Here is a 25,901-nt window from a genome sequence, read left to right on the forward strand (position 1 = left end):
ATATTATTATATCCAGAATAATGATCACCAGCTGGAATCTAAAACTGTGATCAGAAGAGGAGCAAACAGGGCAGATGCCTGCAGGCTGTGCAGCACCTGAAACATAGGCTATAGTTCAGTGACTGAACTTTATGAACTTACCTACATGAAACAGATTCTTTAAGTAACCCTATTTTGGCTGCTTTCTCTCTCTCTCTCTCTCTCTCTCTCTCTCTCTCTCTTTTGTTTTTGTTTTTTTTTTTTAAATTTCCTTATGCATTTTTAGTCCTCTAATTCTAAAGATATTTATTAGAAACTGGGGAGGTGATTTGACAAAATGAAATTAGTTACAGAGATATGTAGGAAAATATTATACCACACTTCTTTATTTTCCCATATACATTCTCCAGGTTCATTGGTTCATTTTTATACTGGCTGCAACATGTTGCTACACACAGACATGCACATGTATATATTAATGCCCCAATTACATAGGACTCAGATCAATACCATCTGGACATTTAAGATGCTTAAGTGAAGCTTTAATTTGACCTATGCTGCCTCTATAATCAGTAAAGAGAAAAAGCATCCCTTGAGAAATATTTAGGTCACCTGAGGTTTGAATTCCTGCTCTTTTTACTACAGAATGTACCCCTAAGCTGGGAACTTCATTAAGTAGCTTAAGTTAGGCAGAATCAGCCCATCATGTCCATTGCCTGTCATCTACTTATCAACAATACAATTCTAGTCGGGGACTGTTACATACACTGAAGGCTTTGTGAGGAACTCTGTGTAGTCAGAGACTGTTGTTCAGAAGAATGTGGTTTTACAGCCCAGCTAAGACACTGTAATAGATGGAAGCAGCTGATTAGATAGGTCTTCATTTTCTATTTACCAGAGTGTACATTTTCTTTTGGATACCTTCCTTGTCGTATTTTCCTTGAGAAACTGTTGAAGGTTGTGTGAAGACAAGGGATGTGTCTGTTATAACTAATACGTCTGTAAAAACTGCCAAGCTGATGTCTTTCAAAGAAACTAAACACCTTTTTGGAGCACTTTCATGTTTTCTTTCTTCAGTTATCCAGTGCACATCCTTTTTCAGCAGATAGTTAACTTCAACCACCTTCCATTCCAGGATTCTTTGGAAGTGATACCTCTGGGGCATCACAGTGCAAGAGAAGAAGAACTTTGATAAAATTTCCTGAAAGCCTATTTTTCACACCAACCTTATGTTTTCTAAGATTGAAAAATGAAAAATTTCTCAGTGTGATTGCTCAGAGAGAAACTTTAAAAAGTATTAGTTTGCATCACTGTAGGTACTGGATAACAAATTTTCAGCTTTTTAAAGCAAAATGTCAATATTTTCAAGAAAGAAAGATTATGTCATTTAATTGTAATAAATCTATTTTTTTCATTTTCCTTTTGTTTAGTACTTCAGAGTGAATTCTCTTTGCTTACTACACTCATACTTGTTTTCTTTGCAAATTAGCCCTAAGCTGAAATATCTCTCTTTGGAATTTCACATAGGATCAGTAGTTCAAGTTTCCTCTTGTCTCTCTTGGGACCGACTTCCTTAATGGACCTCCTTAATTTAAGATCAGAGAGGAAACTGACAAGTTATTCTATTATGATGCCATACAATGCTGTACTTAATTTTGTTCACATCACCTTTTTTCTTCACGGTTCTTCTCTGGTTTTCAACTCCATCTCCCAGTCAACTCTGTTTCTTATCCAAAATAAAGCATGCCTTCTTCCTTCATTAAATATATCTTTCAAGTAGACCATATGATCTGCAGAAAGGGATATGAAACTTCAGAATTATAAGACATGCAAGTACGGCAACTATTCCAGGCTTAAATATCTCCATATCTGATTGAAATCATTTACTTTAGAACTACACAAGCAAATTCAAGTCATATATAAGAAACTGAAGTTAAAATTGTTTTCTTTTTTATTTAAAGTCACAATTGTATTCTCCACTGTTCTATGTCAATGATTGTAGCATTGTGCCAACATGGGAATATGAATACAAAGGAAAAAAAAATGAAGAGAATTTTTCTTTTATTTTCTCTGAGAAACAACTGAGAACTTCACACCAAAATCAAGTTGTTCTTGTTGGATTTTTTTACCCAAAAGACAGTGATTTCCTATTGCATTTCTAGTGGTCTTAACATATTAATTTCTAATACTTTAGGCTTTCCCAGCAAAAACATCAACAACAAACAAATAAACAAAACAATTTTATTTTATTTTTCTTTTTCACTTTTGTAACAGCAACAACTCTACATTGGCTCAGCCACGGGAGTTTCACAGCTTCCTTTACACCGCTGTGATGTCTATGGAAAAGCATGTGCCGAGTGTTGTCTTGCAAGAGACCCATACTGTGCATGGGATGGTTCATCTTGCTCACGTTACTTTCCCACTGCTAAGAGGTAGGGACAGTTTCAGATGTCTACATGGTTTACTATTTGTTTTAACTGCTGAACTAAATGTGACCAGAGAACTGGAGATTTTTCATGGGATGGTTAACTGGAGCCCATTCTTTTCCAAATAAAAAACCAAACCATAATTGTGGGAGCTACAATTAATATGAAGCCTTGGTGGATTTAAAGGGAACACTGCTACTTCTTGGGACAGATTAAAAACAAAACAAAACAAAACCAGAAAATAATAGTTTGTGAAATTGATTCATAATTTTTATTTGGTAATAAGTAGGAAGAAGTAAAATTTCTTTTTATTTAACATGAGGGGAGGGGAGTTGATATTGAAAGTGAATAACTACTTGACCAACTAAATAATCCTTTGTTTTCATACATTCTAAGCCAAAGAAAATATTTATAAAATATCTGAACATTAATGGAAAGTTATTACTTAGTGATACATAGCATCATTATTATTCAAAAGTGTAATTCATTGTATTGATGAGTGCACTAGTGCTCTCAGGACAACTGCTATTTTACTATCGCTCTGCATGGGCACTGAAGGTTTTGCAATGCAGAGGTTAAGAGAAAGCAGAAAAAGCAATTAAAAATACCTTTTTAATAAGAATTTGCAAGTCTTACTGCTAGATTTGAAAATTTAAAATCATATTCTCTTTTCTTTCATTTGTCTATAAAAGTATTTTTCTTAAAACATACAAGTTAGTTACTGAGATGCTGTTAGATATTGAAGAAATTAGGAACAACTGAAGTGATAAATGCTTTCAAATAAGAACAGCCATTCTGTAACATCAAGATTCTCGTGATAGTTTGGCTAAAACAGATGAAAATGTATTAACATTGAAGCAAATATGCCAAATAACTTGTATTTATGAAGAAACAAAAAGCACAAAGATTTATATGCAAAAGGGCCCTATATCTTAAAATTAACGTTAATGAATACTTGGTTGGGAATTTCAAGACTCCAAATTCCAGATCTGGATTGGTTGTTTTAGGCTGTGTTGGTAGAAGTGGGAAATAGCATTTGTTTTAGGCTTTTCAGATGGAGGGGCTTAAAGTTTCAAGGTCTGCATTACAATGCATCCTAAACAACTGCTGATGACAAAAGAAAAAGCTGCATTTGAGATGAATGTCAGGGTGGGTTGTTTTGTTGTTGTTGTTGTTTTTGTTTTATTTTTTTTGTTTTGTTTTTTTGTGGGTTTTTTGTTTGTTTTGTTTTGTTTGTTTGTTTTCAACAGGAATGGGTTAATCTGAGTTTTTTTCTGATATTCTTTAGAATTAAAAAGGAGAAACCAATCTTATGGCCAAAGCAGAGCAGTCAAGTTTTCTCAGCTGCAGAGGCTAATTTCTAATTTGTGGTGGGAGAAGTAGTAGGAAAGGAAGGAGAGAGACAAGACTTTCAAGGGGAGTCTTAGAGATCAAATTGATCCAAAAGGAGCCAAAAGGACAGAATTCAGTGTGATTCAGTACTGCCTTTCAGTTGAGAGAGATCTTAGTAAGGAATCTCTTTTCTCTTACCTCCCAGCTAGTTCTATCCCTGAACCCCATGCTATACATGCCCTATCACCTATCCTTCTTCCTAGGCTTTCTCAAAACTCGCAGATCATATCATTAAAAATAAAATATGAAAGAAAAGAGAGCTGTTGATCTTTCCTTATCCCTTTCTCCAACTTACCTTAATAATCAGTCTGAGCTCGTTTGCCATCAAAGGAATGGGGACAGGGACCTCTTCATACTGGGATTAAGGGGCAGGGTTCCTGCCTAAACCAGCAATAGGAATACCTTGTGGTGCAGAAATTCCTGAAGTCACTGCAAAAGATAAGTAAGTTCTGGGAGGCTGGGGTGCTGACACTGCCATCAAGAGGAGCCAATGTCACCTGCAATTTTCTGTGCTGCTTGGGGAGAGGATCTGCTGCTTACCAGGTACTTTTTGTACCCGGTGCTTCAATCCATCTTAGAATGTTTCTGTGGCATTGCAGGAATTAGCTTAAATGTCAGCATTTTCCAAATAATAGATTTCTAATTTCAGGCTCCTGGAATATTGGGAAAACTGAGTCCTGAGGGATTTGCACAAATGTTTTGCCAACGGTGCTTTATTTTTCTTTCCTTTTTTTTTAAAAAGGGAGCTTTTATGAGCCATGATTTTACTTTACTTTTCTTCATATATTTAAGATGTCTAAATGGCAATTCACAGCTCCTGTGGTGTGACCACTTAACTCTGCCTCATGCAGAGGTGTGTTCTGGTTCATATTCCATAAATCATGTTGATACAGTGGTGATATATGTGACACTTTCCTTAATTCTAACTAAACATCACATCCAAATTCCATTGACAGTGATATGAGTCTTTCCAGAGGTTTTTTTTTGGTTTTTTGTTTGTTTGTTTGTTTCCTACAAATATTGTGCTGTGACTGTGCTGCCTTTCCAAATTAAGGATGGAGTAAAAAATAACTTGCACAGTTCCTTATGTCTTGGGGGTATTTTTATTCTTGAGTAATGACTCAGAAAAAGACAATATCAGAAATTAACATCAGAGCATTTTTTGAATCATATGTCAATGAACAAGTTTCCTTCTTATTAAAGTGTGCTAGGATGCCCTGATTCACTAGAAACATTCTTCGTAGTTTTTACTCAAAAAACCTTTGCCACCTTTTTTATAAATAATTTCAGCTTTAGCATTTCAGTAGTTTTCAGTGGAAGAGAAAGAAATGATTTAATATCTGTCAGTCAGGAGGAGTCAGCTGTGCAGTTCATGTTGCCGCTGTGGAAGCCCTCAGTACTTAATGATGCTGAGCTCCTAAAGCCTGGGAAGGGAACAGAAGAGAGATGGTCTCTGTGCTGCACAACAATGGCTTTTTAAAAATGTGGGCTGTTGTCACAAGGGAGTGACCAACAGTGCTTTTTACAAGGCTACTTGACTTTTGCATATCCGTTGCTGGATGCCATAATCCGAAATCACAGCATTGTTCGGCAGCTTAATCCTCTTTGTTCTCCTCTAATTTTGCAAGCCCTTAGGCTTTCTCTGATTCCCAGACTAAATAGATCGTACTTGAAACACATCTTTGTTTGCCTTGTTCTCTTCTTTTCAAGAACTCTTTTCTGTGGCTCGGTTGAATTTTGTGTAACAGCTATTTAAATAAAAATAAGAGCAGACAGAGAGTGCAACTAATGCAAAATTAAACTGTATTTAAAAGCCTTTCCTGTGAAGTACAAAATTTTCAGCTCAGGTGAGTTTATTTGCAGAAAGAGCAAGTGGAAATCAAATGAGAGAAACACTTAAACATCATTTTTAATTCTTCATGTGAAAGTGTTTTATTTAGTTTATGTTAAACACAATGCCATTTGTAACGCATACTGAAAAGGATGTATCAGCAGTGTTTAGGTGAGGTGTGTGGTGGCTGAGGTATTCTACTTAATTTAGTATAAATTCTGTAGAAAATACAACAATTTGACATTCTAAATAATACCATAATACTTGAAGTATTCTGTGTTTGCAGAAAAGCTGACAGATTCTTCATGGTTTTAGAGCATGCTGAGCTGTACTGTTTATGTTTTGATAACTTAGCAGTCCCTGTATCTGTAAGTCATCACAAATTTTTCTCAGATAAATATCATTCACAAAGTTAAAATAAGCTTCATAGGCTACGTACAAAAGGCATGTATTTACCAGCTGCTGAAGACACTAAATGTAAGTATAAAGAATGATGTTGCAAAATATGATAATGCATAGAATATAGTAGGAATATGATTTCCTTCACAGTACTGTTTAGGTGCATTTGTGATTTATGTTACTGCACATATATTCCACTTGTTGTTTAGGAAAAAAAAAAAAAAAAAGAATGCTGGCTTTTGGGAAGGTCAGTAACGGTTTTTAAATTCAATATTTGCAGACGTACTAGGCGACAAGACATCCGAAATGGAGATCCCCTCACTCACTGCTCAGACCTGCAGCATCATGGTGAGTTATGGGTGTGGCTTACAAACTTAGCATGAGGAGAGTAGCAGTAGTGCATGACTGATTTGTTGGTGAAATTTTCATGAACTTTTAGTACAGCTGAATATAGAAAGATACATTGTTATCTTATTTACAGCCTGAAGCAGAAAATAATGAATATTATTTTTGTTTTTCCTCAGTTAACCAATTTAAGCATTTTATTTTCTCTGTTTCACATCTCAGACTGGGTGTATTATGTCAGAATAAAAACACAATGCCTTTAGAACATCAAGAACTATGAGAATGTTACTTCATATTGTTTGAATGTGACGAAAACCAAGCACAGAAACTAACCATTTTTACTAAATATGGAATGACATTTGTTTTAGGTGTCAGACAAACAACACTTACTATCAAGATGCTCATTGCAATAGGCCTGCCCTTTGTGCCTTCAGTATGAGTTTTCTTTGTCATCTTCTGCTTTTGTTGATCATTTGATTTTCACATGATACATAGCCTGTATCTCCCCTTCTTTAATATATTTCTGACAAATTTTGCTTGGTTTCCAAAGTTGCCCAAATCTTCAAAAGTTGTTGACTCAGAAAATGAAAAACGTCCATTTTGCTTTATGTGTAGAGAATACTTGGGCAACACTTCCCCCTGCTGGAAAAAATGATAACTCATGTTTCTGTATGTAGTAACAGCCAATCCACTGAGAGATTTCTGGGACAAGTAAAGCAGAGGTGGCTGAACCTAGAGAGATCTCAGAATCCTGATGCTCTTCAAGTCCTTTTAATAGTAACAGTGATTCATAGCCTGTATTTTTACTTTTGTGTTGGCTATAATACACTACCAACATGTTTCATTAATTTTTTTCTTTATATTTCTTTTTAATCATTTGCTAAGTGTAGCTAAACTTAATGTGGCTTTTCTTTTTACTTCATAAAACTCATACCAAGCTGCTCATAGAGAAGAGCTTGGAATAGTACATGAATGGAATATGATCAATATGCGATTTGAAAATTCATGAATGCAGAGCCAATTTAATTTGACTCTGTCAGTGCAGACCAGTAGAAAGTTCACAATTTTTCAGTTGCATGAAATCTAGTTATTCATTCACAGTGTTGTTGAGACAATATCACTATTGATGGTGAGATGACATTTTCAGTTCCCTGAAATGAAACTGCACCAGGCACTACGTGCGGATTTGTGGAAGCAACATATCTTAGCAATACCTTCACCCTTTTCCTGTCTACATCATAAAAACTACTCACAATGAGGTAGACTATGAAAAGTCCGGAGTTATTTTCTTTAATGTTCTCTTCCTCTTGCTAGTTGCGTGTTATATAACCTTAGGTCTGTTACTAACCATTAGGCAAAAAATAAAATGAAATAAAATAAAATTTCAAAGCATTTTGCTTTTTTATATCTTCCCTTAGTAAACGTATTTGTCTGATATCATCTGTCCAAAGACAGGTTAGGAAAAAAGATATTCTATACTACAGCTGACCACAAGGAGATTTGTTAAAATAGGCAAAGCAGTGAAGTACGAGATATCACTTGAATAATGTAATTATTTGTGAGATGAAGATGGATTGATTGGGAAAAAAAAAACCAAAAAACAAAACCCACAACAAAACAGTAAAAAGTAAGCACAAAAACCAAACAAAAAACAACACCCGAGGAACTATGGTTCCAGGTTCAAAAGTTTAAGAATGTACTGTCAAAATACTTAACGTATTGAATGCTTTAGATTATTCTGGAATTAAAATCTCCTTATATTATTGTTTCATATCTTCATTTTTTTGCCTAGATTTATTTGACATTTTCCTATGGAAATGTGCACCATGCATTATACAGAGACCTACATGCCCCAAAAACTCACTTTGCCAACTTATGCTAACTGTTTTTGTGGTTATGACAAGTATTTTACTGGACAGCTCATGCAGAATTGGATTTCCTATAGTCAAGAATAAACTCCAGCTTCTCTACACATTCTTCTCCAGTAACTATCAGTTGTTTACCCATGTAAACATATAGAAATAAGAAAAAAGAAAAATCTCTTAGTGTTTCTTACTTACAAATACACTGCAGCAATTTACCTAGGCATCAGTCTGAATCCATAATGCCTTTAATTTCTGTATTTAGTTTGCTCTGTCAATTGTTCTTTTGTGCAAATGCATCAGGTGCATTTATCTGTAAAGAAATCTTGATATAGGTATTTAGCCTTTCATACTTCTCCGGTTATGTCAGAATATATGTATTTATCAGGGTAGTAAACTGATATTGCTGTTGGGTTCATTTGGAGAATTATAGCTCTCAGACAGGATCTTAGATTGAATTTTATAACCAACCTCGTGACTTCTGTTGCCTTCTAATTCTTCCAGCTGCACTTCCAAACTTCCCAGACTTTCATTTTACTTCCTACTCTCTTTAGCTTCTCCCTCATTCCTAAAGCTTTTCTCTGATCCTGTGATTATGCCCTCTCTTTCCATTTTACTTTCTTACACTCCACATGTTCAGTGTTACCTGAACTCCATAATCATTTCTGGACCTACTTTCTGCTCCCTTAAATCACAGAATCGGAATTTGAAGGATATCTTAAATCCTTCCTGCCTCATTGCACAACTGTCACCCATTTTCTAGAGCTGCAAACAAATTTAAAGGGACCTACTGCCAACTTCCACGGCTGGAAGATCCACAAAGAATTTTTGAATGGTTAGAGCACTCACCTTCAATCTAACTTTCACAAAAGCTATGACTAGCTTCTTAGATACTAAGGTTATTGTAGAGATCTATATATATATCCTTGCCAAAGAAAGGATCCTATGCTAAGTAAATTTCCTATTGGCTGTCCATTGTGCTTCAGCTTTGCATGTGCTGTCTTGTGGAGCCTGGTTTAGACAACAATCTGCTTCTTGTTGTCTGTATGAGGCCCCTTGGCTTCCTTCTTACTCATCTGTATTCTGTTCCTAAATCAGATGACCTAACTTGAAACAAAAGGGACAGGACACCTAGATCATGCTCTTCAATCTATACCCATGTGTTCTTAGTCATTTCCATTTGCAATTTTATCACTTCTAGTTACATCAGTTAATCTCTTATTACTTTTCTACTTCCTCTATTTTTCTGGCACAAATTTGCGCATGCATCATCTCAGATCTTTCCACTATATGTTCAGCTCCATTCCCTTCCAGCTGTCATGCCCTTTCCTTGCTGCTTTACTTTCTACTTCATTTTCCATTTCTTTCCATCTTCCTGGTTTGAGGCTGCACTGACATTCTTAAAAGGGGTGTGGTTTCTGTGAGATGTTTAAAAAAAAAAAAAACAACAAACAAACAAAAAAAACCTGCTTCAATTGCCCATTTGTATAGTGTTTACTGGCCATTTGTTGTTTCCTTACTGAGAAATGGTTAGTTTTCTGTCCTCCATCCCTCCTTCTATCCTCTATCTGTGCTGGAAGTGGTAATGGAAAGACATGTAATTAGTGTGTCAACATAAATCAGGAGCAAGATTTTATTTTTACCTTACAGCCCACGTTTGCTAAACATGACTAGTATGATAAAGGCACAGTGAAGGCAAACACACCTTGATAATGGACTTCTTTGAGAGGATTTTAATTAGACATCATTTTCCTGTTAAATCGCATCAAAGGAAGTTGCTTGAAGATTTCCAGTACTGCAGATCAAAAATGAGAAATTCAAATAATGACAGAGAAAGACAGAGAAAACAACTTAAGATCAACACAGTGTAAAATAGTTTACCAACCTCTTACTCCCCACTTACTCTGTAGGATAATTGTACTGTGGCCATTTAAGTTCATAACAGCATTTTAAAGAGTTAGTTGGAGAGCTGAAATATGATGCCTTACAGTCTCTGCGGTATTGGAGAAGAATCAAATGTCATATAAGTCCTATAGCTATGTGATATTTCCAGCAAGTTGATGAATATCTTGAAACATTGTTACAAAAGGAAGTAATTTGTTTAACTCTCTTTTTCCCCTCCCATAACGTCTGGTTTATTAACCTCATTACATTTCCATAAATTAAATCAGTGTGAGAGGAAATGATTAATTGAAAATTGTTTCCTCAAAAACATTATTCCTGGTCATTAACAACTTCAGCAATCTGTAGTGCCATATAATCTAAACACATTATAGTACTTTTAAATAGTCTAATGTTTTATTACTTTTCTCTAAAGTATTACAATCATAGAGCCCAGGAGACATCATTACAGGCATTCTGAAACTACACCCAGAGTTTCTCACTGCTTACACTTGGCTATTAAAAAATCATATCATGTCCATCATATCTTCCTTGATGAATGATAACAAAGTTTGAACAAAATTTCATAACAAAATTAACTTCATATATTCAGATTTTAGCAGCTGTTAGGGTTTAAAATACACACAGGAAAACAAGCAAAAAAAAAAAACAACTAGCAGGGATTGTTACTCAGATAAAGATCATGATGGAGATTTTCCATGCTGATGTGAGAAAGTTTCTCTTTTAGTTTTGTTTTGTTTTGTTTTGTTTTGTTTTAAATGTGAAAACCTTAAGGGAGCTCAATTTGTAAACAGAGAAATTTATTTGATAATTAAGACTTCTTTTCTCTTTCTTGGTCATTCTAATGTATTTATTTATTTATTTTTGCTTTACAGATAACCCAAGTGGTCAGACCCTGGAGGAAAAGATTATTTATGGAGTAGAGAATAGCAGCACTTTCCTTGAGTGTAGTCCAAAATCTCAACGTGCCATAGTTTACTGGCAATTCCAGAAGCAAAATGATGACCACAAAATTGAGGTATAGTGGAAAAAATTAAGATATGTAACTAGTCTTTTACACAAAGACATACTTAAATCTCAGTCCTTCACAGAATAGTATTTCAATTTTAAGGAGTTTTTCTGGAAGCTTTTAAAGTCTTCAAGGAGGTTTACAGGCTTAAAACAGAAAATGTTCATACACTATCAGGGTCATATTCCCTGAAAAAACACACTGTTTTGCATTCAAATATTTCAGATTTTCTTGTGTTTCCCTTCACAGATTATACATGCTAACATGTCATATTGAGTTTAAAAATTGCTAAGTTAAAAAACACCTGAAAACTGATTCTGGTAGAAAAAAAAAAACAAACAAACAAGCAAACAAACAAACAAAAACTTTAATTATTAGTTATTCTGTTTGACTTTGTGAAAGGTAGTTTAACAGGAGCATTTCATGTGCACTACAGGCTCTAAAACTGAGCTATAGGTAAAACAGTCAGAAAGAAGAATTGGGAAACGTAGCCAACCCAAGGGTATGAAAACTTGTACGCTTTTTTCATCAAGAGCAATATTCATTGAGGCAAAATATGGACTTTCTCTGTTTGCGTTACACAAAGCTGATACTTTATTTTCCTCCTTCTCTTGTCACCAGCATTCTTACGTTATTACTCACCCAAGTTCTCAAGTCATCTTAGTGTCAAGCTAGGTCACACACGTCTTAAGAGAATAATCTATTCTGGTATGAAGAGAAATCAAGCTAGGAGACAAAAGCTTGTGTGTTTTTACAGTTTTTGGAAATATAAACAGACTACACTCTTTTTTAAAGTGTGTACTTACTACTTAGTTAAATAAAAAGATTTATGTACTTTTGTTTACTGCTTTATATGCTTGAATAGAAAATCATCTTGAATTTACTCTTCATGGAGAGCTAATGGGTTTTATGCCTTTTGTATTCACAACTCCACATGGATTCATAAAAGGAAGTTATATTCCTAGATGCTAGTTCATTCAGAAATATACAATATTTTCAAAGCTGCCTGTTGAAAATTCAATGTTTGAGATTTAATCCTTACTCTTCCTTCTCCACTTATCCAGATTCCCTTTCTGTTAATAATGCTTCTATCGTGAGGAACAATAGAATGAGAGGTGACCTCTCCTACATATATATTTGTGCTTAAGTAAAATATAATGGTAAATGTGGCCTCTATAATTAAGTCAAATGAACCCATGCTGTATCTGCTGATTAAGGGTTTGCATTTTCTCTTATCTAACTAACAATCCCATCTAACAGAAATGCTATTGAAATTTATTGAGTAGTAACTGGGACAAATTTGTGAATTCTTCATACTCTATACTTTTTCTTCAGTGCATATTGGATCCTTCTATAAAACTATAGACTAAAAAGGAGGTTTCTATTCTTGTGTTTTTGGATCTTTTTTAGCAAAGTTTTAGAAGCCGAGAGGAACAATACTTAGAAACTAGTATGATTAGAGGATAACTTTGGAGATATATGAAAGATAACTGTTGAAATCGCCATATTTTTCTGATACAGATAAAAGTGGATGATCGAATGATCCGGACAGAACAGGGCTTATTGCTACGAAGTCTTCAACGGAGAGACTCTGGTATTTATTTTTGTCATGCTGTGGAGCATGGCTTCATGCAAACTTTGCTCAAAGTGACCCTGGAAGTTATTGATACTGACCACTTGGAAGAGCTGCTCCATAAGGAAGAAGATGGTGATCCCTCCAAGACCAAGGATGCTACCAATAGTATGACTCCCAGTCAAAAGATCTGGTATAGAGACTTCATGCAGTTAATCAATCACCCTAATCTCAACACAATGGATGAGTTCTGTGAGCAGGTTTGGAAAAGAGACCGCAAGCAGCGCCGGCAAAGGCCTGCCAATGCCCAGGTGAACACAAATAAGTGGAAGCACCTACAGGAGAATAAAAAAGGTAGGAACAGGAGGACCCATGAATTTGAGAGGGCACCACGGAGTGTCTGAGCTACATTACCTCTAGGAACCTCATCTATGTAGAAACTTGTAAAGACAGATAACTGGAAAAAAAAAAAAAATGCAATATACATGAACTTTTTCATGGCATTAAGTGGATGTTTACAAGAGTTGAAAGCTCAATTTCCACCAGGTTTAAATAAAACGTGTTTCTAACTTTCCTAGTAAGTCCTTTGTCTCTGCTCTCATTCTAAGACCAGATGGACCAGAGTTTCAAGGATGAACACTCACCTGGACATAGCTTACTGCTCAAAAGTTCTACAAGAGTTCAGCAGGCACGTTATGCTGTCTCTGTTGCCTGAGATATAAATGAAATGCTGTATTTCATGCTGTCATCTTAAAGAAAAACAAAACCCACTTTTCATCATCAGCACCACCATTCCTTGACTATGTATAAAACTGCATGAACTCATTAAGCTGATGAATGTCTAAACACGTGATTGGACACAAGGATTTGTTCTTATTTTGTCTACCAGTTCTCCTGTTTATGAGTACTAGAAGAGGAAAAATAATGCTGAATGAGATTGTGGAAATCTGAAAAACATAAGCCATTCATCATCTGGAAGAACAAAAAAATATGGAGTACACTGGCCTACTACTGATGACTTCTTTCAGCTTTGATCTAAAGATGTATTTTATTAAAACTGTAATTTAAATATACCGTGAAAAATATGCAGCCAACATTAGCTCTTTTCTAAAATAGATTAGCCTCTTTGTCTTAGAAATATTGTACTTCCTAATTATTGGTTTAGAGGGAAAAAAAAAAAAAAAAAAAAACAGAAAAAAAAAGACAACTTCCAATTATGAGCTACTTTACTCTTTTGTTTGGAAAACTTTCCAGGGGAACTGGTCACAATGCAGTTAATCTCCTCCCCACTATCCTAGTAATCTTTATGACATGTAACTTCAAAGCAATTTAAAAACTAAGCTATTTTAACATGAAAGTCACCGTGTAGCATGGAAGTCTTGTATAATACCTTGCTGTAGACTGAATCAGTGAAGAGAGCATTGATTTTCAGTTGTATATTTTTTTTTCCATTAATAATTAAAAAAAGAAAAAAAAAAAGAAAAGGTAAATAGCATTGAAATACCCTTTACTAATTACACACTTGCTTTCTTGGTTAGTAAATATTTGTGAATGCTAATATTTAAACGATGTGGCTAATAGACTGTCATATATTCTTGAACAAACTTCGCATTCAGTTTAAAGTGTATGGTTCCCAATTCAGTGGTAGAAAATGTGTCCACACTACTGATTCCCAGTGTTTCATTCTTTCTGTGGGCCAGATCACCAAAAGCAAAGAACTAGACCAAATGCATCCAAATACTCTAGGCCATAACCTCACAACCAGCTCTCTGTCTTAAAATCTAAAGGATTATTTTATCTGTGAGTGATGTCTGCTGCTGTAGTAAATTGGTGCAGTTCAGCTGAAGACTGTTTTATACTAACAGATAATTTGGTCCTGCACTTCTGTCTTATTCTGTGAGCAACTGAGTAAAACAGACAATGCACTTGCACCATAAGTGTCAGTTTAGGATACAAATAGTGGATTTATTCACCTCAGCACAAATGTGCCTTTGGTCTCCAGTTCTATGGTGTCCAGTTCTTGTGAGGTCATCTTCCTCTAACCTCCCATATTTTATCATGATAGAGTCAGTAAATTGCATAATTTAAATAATGTAATTGTGGGGAAAGTTACTAGAACAAAGTCCTTAGTTTGCTAAAGTAGCTTTTATATAAAAGTGTGTCTGTATTGATGGCTGATCTGCTTTGCTATTCACTCCAGATTATTTAATTTATCAATCACAACACTACTAGACTTATTATAAACAGAATAACACAACTGCTGTGAAAGCAGCTCTCACAGTCCCCTTGCCTTTCACTAATTAAAGTATCCTCATCATTAGCGAAAACTTAGCTTCTTGCTTTCATAACAGTCTGGTTTTAAGTAAAGTTCTGATCACTTCAGTCTCCTTTGAATCTTGCAGGTGATGAACTTGAAACATTTTTACAATTTAATTATTCAGGGGATAAAATTTTTTTTAAAAAAATCATTGAATTGAGCAAGACAATACTGTGAGGCCACAGAAAGTGTTTGGGAATTTAGTTTTGAAGCAACTTTAACTCTCCTACAATTACTTTGACTCCAGTGATCACTAATTTTCACTCCTGTGAACAATAGTAGGGTGTCAAATTCCCTCGTTTTCGTGATGTGCTGAATAGTGATAGATTAAAACATAGGTTCAACTACATTCTTTCCTGTATAGAAGAATTACTTTTCAGCACAGCCTGCAATTAATTTGTGAGCATTGTTGTCAGTTGAAGTATTTATTTGTAATCACAGAACACTCTTAAGCCTTTTGTGCGGGGCTATTATGTACCATTGAGTCTTTAGAATGCTGATAATATACAAAAGGAAACAGTTTTAAAATTAACCTCAAGAGAATTCAGTGGAAAAATACAGGGTGATTTCAACAGAACATAAATGACTTAGTTTCCTTTCTTACATCATAATTATTTTGTGATCAAACTTTTTTTTTTCTTTTTTTTTTTTTTTTTTTTTTCCTGAACTTTGCTCGTTTTTATAGCAACTTATTGTCAAAAAATATCAAATCCACACCAACCTCTTCCACCACTCCTTAAGAAAAAAGTAGATTTATTTAAGTCTGGGTTCTTAGTTATGTTTTTCTGTAAAAAAAAACCAAAAACATAAACAAAAACAAAATATCATTAATGGGAACAAAATTACAGAAGTTCTGATGTTTTTACCATAACCTGGCAATCTAATTGGATAATATATCTTGTCAGATGTCATACTAACTTCAGTCCGCTCCCGACTGGCATGAGTAGTTGTCTTGTTTATGTCTTTGTATTCACTCATATACATAAGAGGGCAGATAATTAAACCAGCAGTAGAAATGGTTGATTTTCCTGTATGTATTACGGTCATATGAAAACAACATTTAATACTGATGTGAAATGAACTTTTTTTCCAAATATCATAGGCCTTAATAAATTCATGGATAGAAATATGCCCTGCAGTGTCATTAAAGCTCATACCCCCATTTCTGTCAGTACTTTTTAATGCTTCATAAGGATTGAAAATAAAGGTAATATCAGTGTTTCTGTAAATCATTAGTAAAAATCATCTGTAATTATCGGTAAAAGCCACTAAACCTACAGACTTAAGAAAAAGTAAGACGTGTTTATGCAGGAGACAAATAAACTATTTCATTTATAACCATAAAACTTGAGGGTTTTTTTCTAGATATATGTTGGAAACGAACAAAAATACATCAGATCTGATTCATCTACACCTTGCATGATCACTGAAGATGGGAATTTGTTCAATGACTCCTAAAAACTGTATGATTACATTTACTTATAACATCAAACTGAGAAAACGTGAATCTTTGCAGAGTGGAACTAAATCTTCATGATCCAATAAAGTCACAATGTAAAAATAATAATAATTAAAAATAAATAAATTAAATGCATGTGAATGTGCATTTACTGATCCTTTTTATGTATTATTTAGTGAATATCAATGGTATTGTGTTTAATAGTTCAGTTTTTGCTACCTACACATTAGCCAAAAGAGGTGTAAATATTTTTGACTAGATAAGGAGGTACAGTGTAAAGTACTGTTATCTAGAGGTACTCCATTTCAGTGTGTTCAGCATAATAACAAATTGCAAGATTTTACCACACAGCTGATAAGGTGGTTTATTTGCTATATCAGTGCCAAAATATATGTGTTCTTTAAGCACATTCCTCACTGCATAGTAAATAATTCTGCTTCAGTATCTATCAATTCAATTCAGATGGGAACTAGAAAACTGGAGAGAAAAAAAATGTAATTATACTGCTGCTGTAAATTATTTCTTTTAGCATGTATTCAGTTGTTAAATAAACATTTCTTCCAAATATTTGAAGTTCACTGTCTTGACTGTTTACACAGAAATGTGCCCTGTAACCTTCATGAGCATGTGGAGTGCACTGTTGCCAATATAACACTATTAATGTGTATGGGCTCTGTTTAGTAGGCCAGAAAGGCTGCTATTTTTATTAATGGTGTTTACTGTTTATTTTTGAAGATTACAAAGTAGTAATGTCTAAAATGAATGAAAGCTTCAAAGTTATCATCAGCACAACATCACGGACTTGTTCAGGTAAAGTTGCACAAGTCCAGATCATTTTACTCTGCCCATGAACAAAACTATCAGCCTGGCTGTGCCAGTTTAATGGATGAGTATGGCTATTCTGCTTCCTTTTGGAAGCTAGCTTTCATAGATAACAAGTAGATTAAATCAATTTCTGTCTGTTATTTGTTTTATTAGGCAAATTGTATTAGGCAAATCAAGTTGTTGTTTAAAAAGACCTGTTTATTGCAGGAGAGTAGGACTAGCTGACCTTTAAAGGTCCCTTCCAACTCTAAGGACTATTTGATTTTGTGGTTTTATGAATATACCAGTCCAGTCATTTGAGGCAGCAAGTCTTAGCACTCAATATAGGCACTGATGTCATGCTGAAATCTAAAATAAAAGAATCTTCAACAAAATATGAGGGAAGTCCTGCTCGATACTACACTATGCTCTACAAGGCATCTGTGAACTGGAACCTGGCATTTTCAGGTAAATAGGCTCATGCTTGACTGTCTGCAGTTAATTCTTTTCCAAATGCAAATACTGAAATAACCAGTCAGCAATAACAGTACTTCTCTGATTTAGGTTTGTTGACTTAACTAGCTGACACAGAAAAGCAGAAAAAAATACCAAAAATATTCACCTTAAGTATTCCTAATAATTAATGTGCATGAAATCATGACCTTCCTTCTTTGAGCAAAGAAAACCTCATAAAAAATAAAAGTTATGCCTTCACACAGTGTTCAAGCTTACCATGTATACTAATACGCTAACATGTACCACTGAGCTGCATCTGAGGCACACTGAACAGGTTTTGAAGCGTGAGTCTTGCTTTGGTTAAACACCCAGTGCTTTTTTAGGCCACTGTAACTTGCAGAATTCTGTAAATTAAATCCAGTTGCCAGTCCTGTAAACGTTCCTCAGAATGGGGTATTGCAGGAGCCTGCAATACTTTTATGCTTCATGCAGATATATTGTACTCATTGCAACGAGGATTTCAAGATCATCTCTTTTTTATAAGTGTGTTAGAATGAATTATGAATGTTTATGCAGAGGTAAATAGAGATGCATGTTTCTACATTGTGACATGATAAAGTAGTCACAGTAATTCTGCTAGATATTCTAGTAGATCTCATAAATATAAGTACACATTTTAATTTCTCATCCATTTCTGTAGCTGGGGGCAGGAGAGGAGAAGAGTAGACAAAAGAACTGCAGACATTTCAGCTATGTTGTGCAATGACCAATCCCTTAGGCCCTTCAGTCTCACATGTCAACTTTTTTCTTGGTTCGCAGAACTATAGAGAAAAATTCATTCCTATAAACTCTGCTTTCACTGAATAATACCACATTGAATAGTTCAATAAACCAGAACAAACAGACAGACTGTGAAAGTTTCTCTGAAGAAGGCTTAACTTTCCTCTTCTGTTTGTTATTTTACCATTACAGTAAGGCCACTGGTGCTCATTTTGTTAGGCTTTTGTCAGCACTTCTATTATTATAAATCCTGATTTTTGGGGGTTTATAATTTTGTCTAAGTCAATTCACTACAGACTAAATGTTTTTAATACTAACTTTTAATCCAGAAGTGGTTTTACAGAAGAAAAATGTTAAAACGTGATGAGTTCAGTTTTGGAAACATAAAAAATAAGATTAAAAAAAAAAATTACAATTTTAGTTATGTCTGATGGTTGTTTTGGAGACTGTGCTGCAAAAGAAATGGAGCTGAGTAATGCACAGTGAGCATTAAAAAAAAAAAAAAAAAAAAAGTGTCTCACCTCACTGGGCTTTGAGTTTGTTTTTAAAGCATCTGCATGCTGATCAAGGAGCTTAAATCAGACAATTTTCCATGCGCATTCATGACTTAAGGATGTGATGCTGTTCATACCGTAATATCTGTAGGAATAGTTTCATGAAAGTCACTTCATGTCAGGCAATGCAATTTGATTTTTAATTTCTAGTCTGTGTAAACTCAACTCTTACCCCTGTCTAGTAGCTGTTTGGCTTCCACCATAGAAAAAAAAATAATATATTGTTCTGTTTTTCATACTAGATTGTTAGGGAGAAATAATGCTTTGTTCTGATATAATTGAAATTTAAAGGATGCAACTGACTTAGGTCTGTTAGAGCACTGCAGAATTCTCTCAGTGTTTTCCATTATTAATGCAACTATATGCAAACATCACTGTTATGAACATTCCAATGCTTCTAGAAATTTATCAGCTTATTTTTTTGTCTTTAATGCTAACCAGTACACTTTGCTAAATCCTCACTCAAATAAATAAAGCTGTGTTCTACCACCTTTTTTATTGACTGGAATCTATCAAATGTTCAGGATACTGAAATATGTATCTCAATTCCCATTCTATTTGTTAAGGTTCAAAACATTACATATGAAAACTATACAGTTAAATGCCAGTGTAAAGCAATTAAATATAACAAGACTTCTGCACTTTGGCCACAACAACCCTAGGCAGCACTATAGGTTTGGGGCGGAGTGGCTTGCATCAAAAACAGTGTTACTAGCAGGAACAGGGAGGTAATTGCCCCCCTGTACTCGGCATTGGTGCGGCCGCACCTCGAGTACTGTGTTCAGTTTTGGGCCCCTCACTGCAAGAAAGACATTGCAGCCCTGGAACATGTTCAGAGGAGGGCTACGAAGCTGGTGAGGGATCTGGAGCACAGGCCTTACGAGGAGCGGCTGAGGGAGCTAGGATTGTTCAGCCTGGAGAAGAGGAGGCTCAGGGGAGACCTTATAGCTCTCTATAACTTCCTGAAGGATAGTTGTAGTGAGCTGGGGGTTGGCCTCTTCTCTCGCGTAATCAGTGATAGGACTAGGGGGAATGGTTTTAAGCTGTGCCAGGGGAGATTTAGGCTGGACATTAGGAAGTATTACTTTTCGGAAAGAGTAGTCAGGCATTGGAATGCACTGCCCAGGGAGGTGGTGGAGTCACCAACCATGGGAGTGTTCATGAAATGCTTGGATGTGGTGCTAAGGAATATGATTTAGCCTGGAAGTATTGGTAATGGTTGGACTAGATGATCTTCTAGGTCTTTTCCAACCTTGATAATTCTGTAATTCTGTGATTCTGTGACTTCAAACTATGACAAGTATTTCACACATTATATGTCTCTGTTATCTTCATTAGATAGCGGGGTTGAATGTAGAAGTATTAAACTATTTATTGTTAAGTCCACTGTTGCATGTCAAAATAGCAGACACAACGCAGTTAAAGAAAATCTTATTTGGACAGAGTGGATCATGTGCATGCTCAGCAAATAATGGTCACTCATCATCTAAAAATTCTCCAATTTGATATTCATGTTAATTAACAATATTTGTAGTTATACACACTGTTGCCTATTAGAAAACTGTTACTGTAAATATTAGGAATTGGTGTTAACCCTGAAACCTTTTTTGTGGTTTCTGCATTATAAAGGTATAAACTCCTTGTATTAAAAAAAAAAGAATATATTTTGACATCATAAAAAGAGCTCAGCCTAAATTTTAAGCCAACTGTTTTGAGTCTGGATTTTCTTTTTTCAGCGTCTTTCCTGAAATTATGTTATATAAAAAATGAATGAACATAGAAAATGAAATACTGGCCTACAAAGTTGATATTTGTCACTCAGTGCCATATTTCAGAAGAAAGGAAGTACAAACTGCCTTGGAGGATGGTATAAACATTTCTTCAATCAACAGATAACCTTCTCCCAGAACTTTGTTCCTTGTATTCATTATTTAGAAGATACCTTATTCATTCAGTTTTCTGAAACAAATTTCTCTCTCTTTTCCTCAGGAACAAGAAAAGTTAACTTTTTTTGAAAGCATTTGTGACTGCTTGTTCAATTATAGGCAAACATAATAATGATAGTGTTTTGGGGGGCTGAAATATAATTGCAATACTGGAAATACTAGCTTGCAACTCATTACCAAGGTACTGCAAACCTGATTCCTTGTAATTCATTGGATAACTTCATACATAAAATAGAAAAAATCTATCATGAAGTGTCTTTATTTATCTGTTTCATCTTGTGCTCATGGTTTCTTGCTGACACAAATATAAAAGAAATTCTACTGACTACTACCAAAAGAAAATAGCAAGTACTGGGGAAAAAGCAGAACTGAAATGGAGTATGTAAGAAAACCATTAGTCATGGATTGGAGGTGCTGCACATTGAGAGCAAACAGGTAGCTGAATTCAGTCCTCAGGAAGGTAATCTAGAATCCAGATTTCACAAGTATGTGTAGAGAATGCAATACAAATGTTTTCCTTTTGATCTATAACCTTAAACCCAGAGGATAAGGTAGTGAAGATTACCTTTCATTGTCAATCTGGAATGGGATTCCAGGAGTGGGAAATTCAGTCAGTATGTCATAGTGTTTATTTAAGGGTCAGAGTTGAGGTAAATGTGAAAAAGAACCTCCAGATATAATTATGCTATGATCTGATGTATACTTAAAGCAGAAAAGAATCTTTACATTTCTGAAGAAAAAACAATTATTCCCACTGTTCACATACTGTACTTTAACCTTACCCAAATAATTTGTCATTGGGTTTCAAAATTTTATGATCCATTTTTTGTTTGTTTTCAGTTTTTATTTTTGTACTTCCAGAGTTCCCGTTTTCAAAGAGGCAAGTTTTCCCAAATTTGATATGAAATAATCTATTTTTGCTATGTGCAGATGACAAGGGGACAGAAAATTAGTGCTGTCACAAGAACTCTTATTTTCTTATCACACCATCATTTTGCAGGCTGAAGTGTTTGATTATATTCTAGAACAGGACTTATTAACCTTTAGGGAGATAAAATTCTCTCTTAAATCTCTTAGGTACATTAGAAAATCAATTGAAGAAATTTTTTTATAACATAAGAGCATGCCTTCACAAGTATGATGAGTGAAACCAGAAGTCCATCTTGCCATTCTGCAACACTGGACAAAATCAATGTGTATATAAATCCATAAGAAAGAAATAGCAAAGATAGTGATAATTTATCAAAATAATTATCTCCTACCTTGCAACAGTAAGCAACCGAAGAAACTCCTGGTCCAGATGTGGTTTCTCTTCAACTCTTCTGGTACAGTCCTCAGTAGATTTCTCTTCTGTGAACTTTTCCAACGTTTATGAAATTACTTACAGTCTACAATATCTTTTTGGTACATAGTTTCATATCTTTAACCTGCTGTGTAAAGGATGGTACTTCATAACGCATATTCTGAACTTGTTATACGCAAGATTAATTTAACAGAATCCCACATCTACAAATTTATACTAGAGTAGTCCTTGAGTAATCAGTCTATAATCACCCTTTGCATGTCTTTTAAATAATTACAATAGGAGATTTATTAATTCATTGTTTTCTGCCTCAGAAATGTTTTCCAAAATACAATTACTTTTAAAGTTTGCTAATTGCATTTTGTGTGCGTATTTTCTATGTATTTCTACTTAGGTTAAATAATACTTTTGTTCTGGTCATAATAATAAATAGTGCCTGTAGCAGTTCAACAGGAACTCTGCTTCAATGCAAACAATTTAATTCCTGATTATGAAAATCTAATCTAGAGTCCTCTCTTTGAGACAGGTGAACAGATTAGGCTACTAAATCTTAAAATTATAGAATGATTTGAATTGAAAGTGACCTTCAGGACCATATAATTCTGATCACCCCTGCTATGGACAGGAACCCCAAGATCTCTTCCCTAAGATCAGGCTGCCCTAATCTCCATCTAACATGAATATCCTGGATGCCTCCAGAAATGGGGCATCCACAACTTCTCTGAGCAACCTGTTACAGTAACTCATCACCCATTTTAAAGCTGCTACCCTTTGTTCTATCACAATAGTTCCTGAAAACGTGTCCCCATCTTTCTACAAGCCTCCTTTAAATAGGCTGTAAGAGCCGCCTTCTTCTCTAGGCTAAAAAAACCCACAACTTTCTAAGCCTTCTTTCACAACAGAGGTGCTCCAGCCTCTCCAGACCTCCTCTGGACCTATGTCTATGATGTCTTTATGATGGAAGGGACTCACAAGTATCATTGATCTTTACCCATAAATGAAATAAATAAATAATTAAATAAATAACGGTATGAGATTAAAAGATTAAAAACTCAGTGGTACCTAGAGAGGTACTTAAATACTTTTTTTTACTTGTGTATATTGTGAAGTTGTAAAGAAGTATCGCGAATTGCCATGTTTAATCATATTATTCACAAATAAGAAGATGACCTGTACAAAAAGTGTGATTGCAACCTAAGGCAAGGGGATCAATATAGTAGTCAGCTGGGAAGAAGCTCCAGACAATAGTGAGATACTAGCAATTAGTCTAATAAAGATCTGTTTTAACAGAACTAACTGATTGCCAAGTACTGTCATAATAAAAGAGAAAAATGAGAAAGATGTTTTAACTGAAGACTGTGTGAGAAAACTGATTGCCCAGCTGAACTCAGAACAATGCAAAAAATAGTGGTATACTTCTTCTATCATTATCCATTTTATTTTCATAAGCATCATGGGAAACTAATTATGATGACATCTGTGTTAAGTCATCATCAATAACAGTACTGATTATCATTTGTTTCTGATTAGTCTTCTGAGGAATAACTAAAAAGAAAAATAAACCTGATTCCACATGTGCATCACAGCCTAGCGTCTTGATAAGCTGCTATAAGTGCTCTTTAAAAACTAATTAATTTAATACTTAACAAAAAAATCTATATTGATAAGAAAGAACTTGGCTTCTAGAAACACTACCTGTATCCACTGAAGAATCAGGATCATTTAATGCTGCTTGCAATATGCATTATGCTTCCTACTCAAGGAACTTTCAAAACACTTTCAGGACTTCATTGTTTAGTGTGTGAACTTTTGTATCAACCAAAGCGTGTGTGGAGGTTTGAGTAGATGTCAGTGTATATATGTGAACATTTAGCACATTGCCCACAATCAGAATTCACCATTGGAGTGGAATACCAGATGACTGAAAGAGGAAAGACATCTGTATATATTTGAAACATCAATGACTATTTATCTTGGCATTTGTTCATAACAGTTAGATTAAAACCATTAGATTGAATTGAAGGATTATTTATTCAATCTTCTTCAAACATTAATCTTTCTAATGCATTGTAGAAACAGGCACAGTGTCTTCAATATTTAATTAAAAGCACGTATGTTTTTTTGTTTTGTTTTGTTTTGTTTTTTAATGAGTGGTCTTTTTTTGTGCGCTAGCTTGGATATCACAAAAAATGGTACAGCTATTCATTGGGAAAGAATCATCCACTGAAATAACTTCTTAAACCACCTGGATTTCCTATAGAAGTTTTTATGCTAATCAAACTTTGGGGGTTTGGAATGATCACAATCTTTACAACAACATAGCTAAGTTTATTAGCCCAAGCAATCTTTACAGTTTTCTTTGGGCATACATTCAGAAAGTGATTTAATCAATACAGGCTCTTAGACACCTTATATTGTTACATCTTCATTAACATTATTTCTTTTTTTTTCTTTACAATACATATAGGAAATAGCGCTCATACTACTTCACAGCTGTGAACTTAGCCCAAGGATGAAACATGTAGCTCAGCAATATTACATGAATGCCTCAGACAGAAAAGTCTGAAGCCTTGCAGCTTCTATGCACCCTTCCTAAATGAATGGATCTGTATTATGCATTTTTACATTCCTTGTCTTTGTATTATCCCAGAATTATTTGCAAAATATATGACATATATTAAATAACCCAAGTTCCATACCACACTTTTGTCTGATATGAAACCCTTTTTTGTGTGCATAACTGTAAAAACATTTCAACCTTTCTTCATATTCTCCCTCATTTTAAAACATATCTTGTTTCAGAGTTGATACGTACTATGACTTCAAGCCAGCTCTGTATAAACGGCACGGTATCTTTCAAACATATGAAATATATTTGATCAACTATCTGGAAAACATGATTTTTCCATATGGGTTAGTTTTCACAAAGGGAGTTTTGTATTTCTGTAGAGAACATAATATGCTCAGACAAATATAATAGGTAAGGAGTTGCAAACCACTGAGTGGGAGAAGCAGGTGTCCAACTGGATTTTCACATAGAAAGGTCTTAAAGGTCACTGATGGTGATGAGGTCTGAAAGATTCCCAAATCCTCATAAAACTTTTCCTTCCTTTCCCAATTCACTAATCTCCTGCTGCTCTTGATAATCCAGTGACTCAGAAAGTAAGACCTGTTTTATTTTCTTTTTGCTTGTCAGAAGTAGATTAAATGACAATTTGCTGAATTACAATTTTTTAAGACAAAACTAATATTCACAAAGGCCTTCACCCAATAGAATAACCTTGCACTGATGTGTCAATATTTGTCTTTCTAATGTCAGACCAGAATCCCCGGGGCACAAAAATTATAATGTTAGTAAAATTTACAACCAGGTATGGCTTTTCCCACTCTCCTAAAGTGGGAGCACAGACAATTTGATATTCTTGTGCAGAAGAGAACAGAGTGATGGGAATACTTGATGGTTACTTCCTTCTACTTTACATTTCCCACAGTGATGGCTTCCATCCAAATGTGTTAGTTGACCTTTTCCTTTATTGTCTCTTACTCTTTTTTTTCTGTTCATAT

At 34.8% G+C, this 25,901-nt stretch overlaps 1 protein-coding gene across 3 annotated transcripts in view; it reads left to right on the forward strand.

Annotated features, from left to right (window-relative positions):
* The window catches only part of SEMA3A (semaphorin 3A), a 241,749-nt gene extending 224,688 nt beyond the window's left edge, over nucleotides 1-17,061 (forward strand). For all 3 annotated transcript variants that reach the window (XM_015876098.2, XM_015876014.2, XM_015876186.2), the window contains 4 exons: nucleotides 2,254-2,411; nucleotides 6,308-6,375; nucleotides 11,012-11,154; nucleotides 12,667-17,061. In XM_015876098.2, the coding sequence (XP_015731584.1) occupies nucleotides 2,254-2,411; nucleotides 6,308-6,375; nucleotides 11,012-11,154; nucleotides 12,667-13,122 (825 nt within the window). In that variant the 3' untranslated portion in view covers nucleotides 13,123-17,061. The remainder of the gene's footprint in view (nucleotides 1-2,253; nucleotides 2,412-6,307; nucleotides 6,376-11,011; nucleotides 11,155-12,666) is intronic.
* Nucleotides 17,062-25,901: the final 8,840 nt, after the last annotated feature.

Source organism: Coturnix japonica, chromosome 1, assembly GCF_001577835.2.
Source record: "Coturnix japonica isolate 7356 chromosome 1, Coturnix japonica 2.1, whole genome shotgun sequence".
In the NCBI taxonomy this organism is placed as follows: Eukaryota; Metazoa; Chordata; class Aves; order Galliformes; family Phasianidae; genus Coturnix; species Coturnix japonica.